Genomic DNA, 11,691 nt, shown 5'->3' on the forward strand with positions numbered 1-11,691 from the left:
TTCACTTTCAAATAATATTTGTTACTTCTTTTGATCCAATTTATGCAATACCAATAGAATTTCGAGAGTCTATATTATCCTCTATCAAAAACAGACACGTCGAAAAAGAAGTGACAACTTCCCGTCGTTTCTATACGAGTAAAGTAAAATGTAAATAGACTGTAGAGGTGCTCTTTGACGCACGGTGAACAAGTTAGCACCTCCAAATATTTTTTTTATCAAACAGTAGAATAAATATTTAAAAAGTATTTCTCCAGGAAGAAAAAATAAAAATCAACCTTCCTTTTCCAGTTTCCCCTGCCTCCCCAATTTTCGATCACCAAAAAAATTCGTAGTAGAAGCATCAAGAAACTAGATAGAGAAGAAGAGGAAGAAGTTTTTGAGGAAAAAGTGAAAAAAGGGGTTCAAGAAAAGATCAATCTTTCTTGCTTAGAGATGGCTCTAATGCGCCTTCTCACACAGGTCTCTTCTTTTCACTTTTATCAGATCTTTCTTTCATTTGGTTTCTGTGATTTTTTTTGGGTTTACTTATAATTGGAGATTTCTTGGTGTGTTCAGTTATAAAAACCCTAATACTGGTGTTTTTATATTTGTTCAGTCTTCTTCTTAGTATGATTTTTTTTTTCTCCTTGCTCTCTCCTCTGTTATGCATTGAATTTTACTTTTATTATACAGGTTGAAAGGCAGCAACCTCAATTGAGGCAGCTAAGCAATTTTCTCAATAGAACCTATCTTACGTCTAGAAAGGCGATTGGAGGTGGAGGTATGCTTTAAAGATTTTGTATTCACGAAGTGAGAGTCGTGTTTCCTTCTTGTAGAGATAATAGTGTTTGATGGTTGACAAATATTAAAAAAAAATGGCATGGTTGGCTTCATGGAAATATTGCTTGTTATTTGTACATAATTTTCGCCTAGATGTTTCTGGTATCAACAAAGGGTCGAGCCTCTATATTATTTAGACTGCACTATGGTCATACCTACAATGTCTAGAACCCATAGATCCATACACTGATAAATGTTCTCTACAGTACACCATACTAGGTTGGGTTCTACTAGCGAGGCAAAAGCAATCAAGAAAAGGTTTTGGCTTTTATATTCAGAGTTGGTATAATTCTTAAACCAATACCAAAGTGAACAAAAAATGTACCCAATTAAGAGTCTTCAAGGAAAAATGGGTCAAGCTCGTCGCACAGGGCTTGCCTAGTGCGGGTTACCTTTTTTGTGTGGTTTGCGAGCTATTGCATAGGAGCGGAGTTTTTATCCTGTGCACACCCAAAGGGTAGCGGCGGCGGGTTTCCCTTGTCATAAAAAAAAAGAGTCTTCAAGGAAAGCCTCGAGGATAGCAGATTTAGTATTAAGTTGCAGCACACAATGTACTACAGTAAAATGTGAAAAGAGCAGACGGTATTTGAGGTCAAAATGTGAGCAACTTTAATAATGAAGACATAGTTGACAATGTTGGTAGGTAGAAGAGTGGCATAGATAGTTGACAATGTTGGTAGGTAGAAGAGTGGCAAAGGATCCCGATGTGGCTCACGTATGTATGAAAGGGATGTAGTTCTCTTATTGAGGTTGCCTAGTGGTCAATGAAGTGGGTGAGAACCATGAGGTCTTAGGTTCAAGTCCCAGCAAAGACAGAAAGCACTAGGTGATTTCTTTCCATGCTCTGGTGGGAGGTGGCAGGTATCCCGTGAAATTAGTCGAGGTGCGCTCAAGCTGGTCCGGATCCGGACACCAATTAAAAAAAAAAGTTTTTACCTTATATCACCCTGCGCAAACTGCTTTCACTTAAAGATTTCTTGCTGCTCATACTTATTTTAAAAGTAATAATTGGTAATACCCAGTAATTGAGAAGTGAGAATTCTGGTGAAATCCCTCTACAGTGTTGGTCTCTTTAGTTGCATGTTGCTGAGAAGAATTTTGATTTTGCACTTGAAATCCAATTATGATTTCAAAATTTTGTCCATTTTTCTAGATAAGTAGGTTTCATAGTGTTGACGTTCCCTAGATTTTACTTCATAAGATTTTTTTGTTTTTTGATGACAAGGAAAACCTGCAGCCGCTACCCTTTGGGTGCGCACAGGGTAAAACCTCTGCTCCTATGCAATAGCTCGCAACCACATAGGAGAGGTAACCCGCACTAGGCAAGCCTGGTGCGACGAGCTCGACCCAGAAGGCAAACCCCTTGCTTTCGTTGGCAAGGGGTTTCGAACTTGAGACCTCCAACATGGAAGTCCCAAGCCAAAACCACTGGGCCACCCCGAAGGGTATTTTACTTCATAAGATTTTTCTTGTGCTTACAAGAGAAAGTTGAAAAGCAATTTATGAGTAATGTGCTTTGTGAACTATGCATCTTCTTGATGCCCCTTTGTAAATGAAATGCCTTGCTTTATCAACAAAAAAAGTGCTTTATGAAGGTGAAACTAGCAATCTCTTTAGTTCCGTGCGATCACCTTTTTCCATACTTCCAAGTCTTTTGAGCCTTTGAATGAATGAAGAATTCATCACCTAACATGTTAGCCTCTACATTTTTTGGCAAATTGCAGACGAATAGCTGACATTTAGACCTTCTGACAGTTACTTGAATGAGTAAAATGTACCTTAAATGTTGCAAGTTAAAAGTTTTTAAGTCCTAAAGAAGTTTCTGGCTTCTTCTGGTTTAATCATTTTTGTATCACCTTTCTGAATGTTTGCGTCGACTTTTTTGTTGCATTTTGTAGTAGGAGATGTACAGTTATGTGATAAATTCTCTTTCTAACTTATTATTACCTTACTGACATCTTGGCAGAGCGGATAAATTCTCTTTCTATTTTATTATTACCTTACTGACATCTTGGCAGAGTATGTTGTAATCCTCTAGTGTGTTCCTTTGTGCAGTACATGGAGCTGGAAGAACCAAGGGAAGGTTTCAGTCAAGTTATGTTGGCAGCCTAGCCCGGCGGGTACGTGAATCGGAAGAAGCTACTGATGCAGCATATCTGAGAGAGCTATATCATAAGAATGAACCAGAGGCAGTCATAAGATTGTTTGAAGGCCAAGCTTCACTTCATTCTAATCCAGCAGCACTCTCTGAGTATGTTAAGGCACTGGTTAAGGTTGATAGATTAGATGAAAGTGAGCTGCTCCGAACATTGCAGAGAGGTGAGACCTAATAAGAGAGTCTTATCTCTCGTTAGCTTGGACTGTTGATTTGGCTTGGCTTTGAGAATCAGTTATTTTACATTCTTGATTTTGGGGCTTCTGATAAGTTGATAGGAGATAAACTAATTAGTGTCTGACTAGTGGTCTTTCAGGGATTAGCGGTACAGCTAGCTCTCATGCAGAAGAAGCAAATATAGGAGCTCTTTCAGCTTTTAGGAATGTTGGCAAAGCTACAAAGGATGGTGCTCTTGGTACTCCTAATGCTCCTATACATATGGTGGCTGTTGAAGGGGGTCATTTCAAAGAACAGTTGTGGCGTACTTTCCGGGCTCTTGGATTGGCCTTTCTCTTGATTTCAGGTGTTGGTGCACTCATTGAAGATAGAGGAATCAGCAAAGGTATCGAAGCTCTGTAGTTTTTTCTTGGTCTTCGTTAAGGTTATATGATTTGTCTATAAAAATTCTCTTCTTGTTAATGATGTTAGCTGCCTCAGGACTTGGTCTAAATGAGGAAGTGCAGCCGACCATGGAAACCAATACAAGATTTGCCGACGTTAAGGGTGTTGATGAGGCGAAAGGGGAGTTGGAAGAAATTGTTCACTATCTCCGAGACCCTAAGGTGAGTTAGTATGGGAGGTTTATTCAGTAACCACCAGAGCGATATATTCTCCTGTCAGCGTCAAAACTAAATAACAAATTTTATCATTTGTGTCGAAGTCCATGTCTGTCAGTAAAAGTAATGCTGGAAGGTCTGATATTGTTCTTGACATTACGTCTGAGATTGGAAATGCAGGGCACAAGTATATCTCTTTTAATTTGATCTGCCCTTTCCCACCAAAAGTTCAATGATGATGGAAATGACCTGAGAACCTGACAAGGATATGTGTAACCTGAGGCAGTGTTATCAAAGGAGAAAAGCACCAAAAAGCTCTAAGGTCCGTTGGGGCTTTAAGCACAAAGCACAAATAAAGCATGGGCTTTAATGAAAAAAGGCGTTAAGGGAGAAAAAAATACAAATATATTTGTTTAGTCCAAGACTAATAATTATAAACATGAATGACAAATTTATGAACAAAGAAATTGAAAAAAGATTAAGATAAAGTGACATATCAATTGTTTAGTGTCAACTCTTCAAAAGAGGCTCATTGACAAAGAAAAATATGTCTTAGAACCTTGATAATGACATTACACGAAGCGCTCATCACATTTTGAGCCTCGCTTCAGGGCTTAAGCGTGCCTTTGACAACACTGACCTGAGAACATCAATCATCTTTTGTTAGTTGTATGTACTAACTGTACATTTTTCCTTTTTCTTGTGAAAAATGAACATGCAGATTGGCAGCAAGCACTTCCTCCCCTCGTTGTGTGGAAAAGTGTCTAAAAGTCTTATCATTTGTCAGTTATATCCCTATATGTTAGGTATTGGGGGGAAATGAAGGATAGAAGAACTGACAAAACGATTATAAGGGTTATTTCCCTTGAGTTAATACGTAGCTTCTCATCATTCAATTCGTCAATTGGATTTTCACATGGTTGAATACTAAAAAATTCAGTTATCTGAAAAATGACCCCTAATTCTTTTTTTCTTTTTTCTTTTTAAGAATGGTTATTTAATGTATAAACAAGTATACTACACAAGCAGCGTAGTCCCCCAAAAGTAAAATAGAATACTAGTAAACTTCCTATCTGTATGGCTTGTTGCATACTGTCTAGAACATCGAAAATTATCTTCAGCTTCCACTAAATATTTTGTTTACACCAAAATAATGAAGGGGCTAATCATTTCATCTTCAACTTCTGAATACTGCTGTGTTTGTCTCAAAACATCTCTGATTCCTTTTTCTCCAAACAGTCCACCAAATGCATGCTGGGACGATTCTTCATCTCTCTTTCTGAATGGTTACATGCACATCTCTGCTCCAACTATTTAGCACATCCAATATACCTCCTGGCATCACCCACCTAATTTCCCCTAGGTTGATAATTTTTTTGCGTATCTGATCTGTCCACTCTCAATATAAAAAAGAGGGTTGATTGTCTCTGCCTGTTCTCCATAGGTAAAATCTGGACCATAACTGGTACTGCCTTTTTATCGGATTATCTGGTGTCAGCCAAAATGACTCCCATTCTGATTACCACCCTTGATATTATTTTGTGTCGTTCCATGTACTCTTTAAACTGAGCCTATTGCTATTGATTCAGTGATCCCTATAGGACATGGTGGACGAGAACTAATTAGTCTTTTTTTTATTGACATGAAAAACATGTAAGGAAATGGCTCCACGTGCTCTAATTCATTAGTTGTGAGCAGTATCCAAGTGTTTCAAAGGTGGGATTTTCGTGATTTAGGTTTGTCACTTGCCTTGATCAACTTTAAGTTAAATAAAGCAAAAATGTTAGGTGAATTCCCATTTGTCTAAGCTTTGGGGACAGAGTTAATCAATATTTGTATTGCTGGGAGGTGCACACAAGTACCCAATGGATTAGTTGAGGTGCATGCAAGCTAGAGCGGACCATCGTTTGTAGGTTGACAGCTTTCAGTTAATGTTTTTGGTTATTTGGTAGCTTTCAGTTAATTAGTAGTAGTATTTTTTTTATTTGCACCGGGTGTCCGAGTCTCTTTGAGCCCCGACTAATCCCGGGGGTGCACAGGCCCTCGGCAAGGAGTTTCCCGCAAGTGCACCACGGTTAATTCAGGTTTTACCCAGTCCGATGGCCCTCAGAAATTGTTTGCACCTAGTGGGTTTCGAACTTGAGACCTTGAAAGGGAGCAAACCCCAAGGCTCAAGTCAATTGCCAGCAGGCCAACCCCTGAGGGTTTAATTAGTAGTAGTATTTGGTAGTATCTGCTTGGGAGTTGAACAAGTTGGTCTGCCACATAGCTGAGCCATGTGAGGACTTGGGTGAGAATCAAATTAATTGGTTAGTTTGACAGTTGCATTATATTTATTAAAAAACTTTTATCCAATACCAAAAACAAGTATGACCAATTTTACTGATTGGGACCTACCTAATTCAAATTAGAAGCACTATCATGATCACATTTCTGCTGGTAAATTCCTGTATCTTTTAATTTCATTTATTATCAGTCTGAGCGACGATACCCTTGGGGCGTAAAAGAGGAGATAAACTAGTATAAGAAGGCTTTCCAACCTCTCCGGTTCACCTTTTGTCAACATTTCTGAAAGGGAAGTTGGTGACAATTCTGATTTTTGACTCACACTCACATAGCAATATACCAAAGTTTTTGTTCTGTTGCTAGTATATGACTTTCTACTTTGGTTGGTAATTGCATTATGACTAAATTGTGTCAATATCTTTTTAAATCTTTTATGTTTCCCTTAATTCTCCTTTGTGTTTGTTTACCATTGACCTTTTGACTCAGTCTTGATGGGAGCTTTTCCAATGCTTTGTTTTAATACTGTGAGGTAGATGTTTTTACAGTTCCTTGTTTTGACATTTGCAGCGATTCACTCGTCTTGGTGGCAAGCTCCCAAAGGGTGTGCTACTTGTTGGTCCTCCTGGAACTGGTAAGACCATGTTGGCAAGAGCTATAGCTGGGGAAGCTGGGGTTCCCTTTTTCTCATGCAGTGGTAGTGAGTTTGAAGAAATGTTTGTGGGTGTTGGAGCCCGAAGAGTAAGAGACCTTTTTGCAGCTGCTAAGAAACGATCACCCTGCATTATATTCATTGATGAAATTGATGCCATTGGAGGAAGCCGTAACCCAAAGGACCAGCAATATATGAGGATGACTTTGAATCAGTTGCTTGTTGAGCTGGATGGCTTCAAACAAAATGATGGAATCATTGTGATTGCGGCCACTAACTTCCCAGAGTCATTGGATAAGGCACTGGTGAGACCTGGACGATTTGATCGCAACATTGTTGTACCAAATCCTGATGTTGAAGGTCGGAAGCAGATCCTGGAATCTCACATGTCAAAGGTATTGTTTCTGGACAATGGGGCATCTCTATAGATCCTGTAGTTTCTAGGTCATTGCTCTCATGAACTATTTGTTGTGATACACAGCTATTCTTATGTTTTTCTAATAGCTGACGGATTTTCTTTATGACTATATCTCTGCTAGCATTTTAAACAAGAAATGTGTTATGCATGTACACATTGTCTTGCATCCTTTTTTCTATTGATGAATCTAGTTTTATTGACCTATACTGTGAATTGATTGAAGTATTTGAAGACAAGATGCCTTTGGAATTAGACAATTGAGTTGCCTACTCGTGAAGGTTCATTGTACATATCTTCCCTTGTGGCATTTTTTATCCATCACATTTTACTTTGACATCGCTGTTTAGCAGCACCTATATTTATGTGGGTTTAATCTTATAAGAACTTTGCTACCATGTCAAACTGGAGTTGGCAGCCTCAAAACATTCCTTTGTTTCCACCATGCATGGTTCATTTGACCATCTTTCTCAGCTGGATTGTTAACTGCAGGTGCAACTGCAATTTTCAAGGGTTTTACTTAGCATCATTTCTAATCTCTGTCAAAAATGTTTCCTATCTGGCAGGTAGTGAAAGCAGATGATGTCGACCTTATGATCATTGCTAGGGGGACTCCTGGGTTTTCCGGGGCTGACCTTGCCAATTTGGTTAACATTGCTGCTGTGAAGGCTGCAATGGAAGGTGCTAAAGCTGTAAGCTTGGCTGATCTAGAGTATGCTAAGGACAAGATCATGATGGGAAGTGAGCGCAAATCAGCTTTCATATCCAAAGAGACAAGAAAGCTTACAGCCTACCATGAAGGTGGCCATGCTCTTGTGGCTATTCATACAGATGGGGCTCTTCCAGTGCACAAGGCAACCATTGTTCCACGTGGAATGGCTCTTGGTATGGTTGCTCAATTGCCAGAGAAGGATGAGACTAGTATGTCCCGTAAGCAGATGCTTGCTCGGCTTGATGTTTGCATGGGTGGACGAGTTGCTGAAGAGCTCATTTTTGGAGAAAGTGAAGTAACTTCTGGTCCTTCTAGCGATCTCCAGCAAGCAACCAAGCTAGCCAGGGCCATGGTTACAAAGTTTGGTATGAGCAAAGAAGTGGGGCTTGTCACCCACAACTACGATGATAATGGGAAGAGTATGAGCACTGAAACGAGGCTTCTCATTGAGAAGGAAGTAAGAGAATTACTTGAAAGGGCGTACAGCAATGCGAAAATGATTCTCACCACCCATATCAAAGAGCTTCATGCGCTTGCCAATGCATTGCTTGAGCAGGAAACGATGACCGGAAATCAGATTAAGGCCCTGCTTACCCATGTCAATTCTCAACAAACACAGCAAAAGAAACCTCAATTAGTCTCAGAGGAGAGTCCATCACAGTCCAATCCATCTCCTCCATCAAATCCGGCTGCTGTTGCAGCAGCAGCAGCTGCAGCCGCTGCAGCTGCTGCCACTGCCGCAGCCAAAACCCAAGGCATTTCTCCTGTAGGATCTTAGCATGGTAACTTGTTGCTAGTTTTTATCAATCCATGTGCATATAGTGGATCATTCTCATGCATGCTTTCAACCCTTTCATTGCTATCAAGAAGGTGATTAGTGTATGGAGGTGAGTTTAGAGGTCAACGGAAATAGTAACAGATAAATGGCATATCTATATTGTCAAGTGTGTCATTTTTAGCTGATCTCTTTCTTCTGGTGTTATAAGCCACTTAGCTGACCTTTACAGATCTTAGTTTAATTATCTGCAGACTCATTGCCTATTTGAGTTGGATATTTTTCATGAGTATATTGTAAAATTAGGAGTGTCACAAACTTCATCACTTTCCAATAATGCAATTACTGGTTACCTACCTTTTCTTTTGGCTTTTAGAAGCTGTTTAGGAGTTTTTTATTGCAGTATTTTTCTTAATCACATAATTGTCATTTGAGGGATCATTTTTTTTCTTTTCTTCCTGTAATGTGGTTTTCTCAACACGTTTTAATTGTTTTCCATCTTTAGATAAACTGATGTGTGGTATTAGTTTTATGTAGTTCTAAATTTCTATAGATTTTTTCTTTTTAAAAAATCAAAGTTTACATCTGCACTAAAATAAGATGCTTCGATAATTCTAACTTTTTCCGGAGTTTATGTAAACTTTTCACTTTGGTTCATAAGATTATTTTGTGTTGCATTTGCACTTGAAGAGCAATTTAATTCTTTCACCTCAAAATTCCACTTGCTGTTACTCTTTTAAGGCACTTATATGCTTTTGAATAAGCAATAGTTTCTTGACCATCTATATATTTTAACTTGAAAATTGAACTACATAGAAAGATCTTCGTTATAAGGTTTATATATTTTTGATTATATAAAAAGGTTTCTAGACTGTCCACGATTATCAAATTCTCTTCTGACTGACTATTAACATATAAATTACTACATTTTATGCTCTAAAATGAAAAGAATTTATGGAATTTAAACTATAGAAAGTAATCATGTGAACACCTTATAGAACTTTTAAGATTGTAGCAAGATATTTTAAATTAAATATTACGTATGTTGCAATATTTTTTGTCTTGATTGTGTTATTTTCTTGACGCTAACTTTATCATCTATAACATTTTTTATTGATTTGCATTTTAAAGCTGGAATAGAAATCTATACGAACTTAGAGGGAGAAGAATGAAAAATCCTCTCTCAAAAGATCATTTAATCATCAGAAATTATGTAGCAAAATCATTCAATTTTTTATTTTTTTTAATAAAATCAGCCAATTCAAAATTTTCTTCTCTTGTAAAATCACTAAAGTAAATTAATCATCATATTAAAATATAACATAGCAAAATAAATTAATAATTTATGCCATGTAGATATGAATCTCATCAATAAGACAAAAATTATTAAAATGCAATACCCTATAATTAAAAATAAGGATATATTTGTCATTAATTTAAGAAAAGAGGATTAAATTAGCTATTTGCTTTAAAGAAAAAAAATGTAGAGTCAATGGACTTTTAGCCCATATGATAGGGAAAAGGCAAAATACCTTGGCAATTTTGTTGGAAGAAAAAAAGAAGCAAAGTTGGTGTATCGTTTCAGTAAAGGAGCAATTCACTTAAACATTCAAGACATTGATTTATAAGTAAAGCGAAAAGCAGAAGAGAAAGATAAGTTCTTAAACTTAGTTTATAGATTTGTTTTGAATATTTCATGGCTATACAATTGGGTTGAGAGTTATCAAACATGAATTTAAGAAATAGAATTTTTTTTAAAATTTTTATAAATGGGGGAGGGCATTTAATGATTGGAATGTAAATTTTTGTATTTCAACATACAACGAAGTAAAAAGGTTGGGTAGTAAGACAGTTTTGGCTATTAAAAGCACAGTTTTAAAATAATTTTGGAAAGAACGTTGAATGAAATAAGGATCTGATAAGTCAGTAATATAATGGGATTACTCAAAGTATGAGTAAATATAGTTCGACGAAGTGAGAATCATTCATGACATCTCATGGGTTGGGTATTTCAATTTGTTATGAAATAGCTTAAACGAGATTTTGACTAGAGATCGATATAATGTGATTGCATATGGGATAAATCTTTTACTTGATATGATATCGAAATAGTTATTTGAGATGAACTCTCTTCTATAAGACATGTTTATTGCTACTTGAGATATGATTACCATTATCGAAAGTGTTTAACATTTGCTTGAGAAATAGTATTTTGACATATGTTTTCATTGAAGTTTGACATAATATGTTTTGATAATACTTAAAAGCTCTATTGTTCAAAAGAAAAAAAGTATAAATGGGAGTAGACCTTGATAGATCCCGTAGCTAATGGTGAGTTTGTTAGACCTGGTGCATCTTATAGTTATCTATTACTTATATAACCCTTGCTAGTAGGGATCTACTGATATGAATATTTGACTCTTTATGAGTAGTTCAATGTTATTGGTTACTTCTTAAAGAAGGTCATATTGATTACATGATTCATCCCTAGAAACCTCCCAAACATAAGATTCGATATGAAAGTGTTTTTCTGAGTTTACTACTAGGGGTGTGTTTGGTATGAAGGAAAATTTCCAATTTTCTCATGTTTGGTTGGGTAAAATGTTTTCCAAATCAACTCATTTTCCTCAAATTTAAGGAAAATGACTTCCCTTCAAAAATTAAGGGAAACATTTTCCAAAACTTTCCTCCAACTTCAAATTACAATTTTTTTATGAAAAATAAATTTAAAGCTTATTTTTTAAAAAAAGATTCAACTTCAATTTTTTTTATTCTTTTTACCCCACCCTCACCTCGACACCCCCCTCCCGCCAGCCCCCCACCCCCACCCCCCAAAAAAATAAAAAAATAAAGTTTGTTTTTAAAAAATATTTCCAATTTCAAATTTTTATTTTCATCCCACCCCCACCCTCGACCCCCTCCCCCCGCTAGCCCCCCCTATTCCCAAAAAAAAATCAAAAAATTAAAGTTTGTTTCTAAAATACATTTTCTAATTCAAATTCTTATTTTTCATCCGACCCCACTCAAAAAAATAACAATTAAAGTTTGTTTTTAAAAAATATTTCTAATTTCAATTTTTTATTTTTTCACCCCAACTCGCG

The 11,691-nt window shown here is 36.9% G+C and overlaps 1 protein-coding gene across 2 annotated transcripts; it reads left to right on the forward strand.

Annotated features, from left to right (window-relative positions):
- The first annotated feature begins 222 nt into the window (after nt 1–222).
- Nucleotides 223–8,946, forward strand: LOC125878530 (ATP-dependent zinc metalloprotease FTSH 4, mitochondrial). 2 transcript variants are annotated; one of them, XM_049559806.1, is made up of 7 exons: nt 223–462; nt 676–763; nt 2,878–3,141; nt 3,294–3,539; nt 3,626–3,759; nt 6,607–7,083; nt 7,670–8,946. In XM_049559806.1, the coding sequence occupies exons 1-7, from the start codon at nt 436–438 to the stop codon at nt 8,591–8,593; spliced, it is 2,160 nt and encodes a 719-aa protein (XP_049415763.1). In that variant the 5' UTR covers nt 223–435; the 3' UTR covers nt 8,594–8,946. The 2 variants fall into 2 exon arrangements, with proteins under 2 accessions (XP_049415763.1, XP_049415764.1); XM_049559807.1 differs by having other exon boundaries at nt 3,635–3,759.
- Nucleotides 8,947–11,691: the final 2,745 nt, after the last annotated feature.

This window comes from Solanum stenotomum, chromosome 10, assembly GCF_019186545.1.
Source record: "Solanum stenotomum isolate F172 chromosome 10, ASM1918654v1, whole genome shotgun sequence".
NCBI lineage: Eukaryota > Viridiplantae > Streptophyta > Magnoliopsida > Solanales > Solanaceae > Solanum > Solanum stenotomum.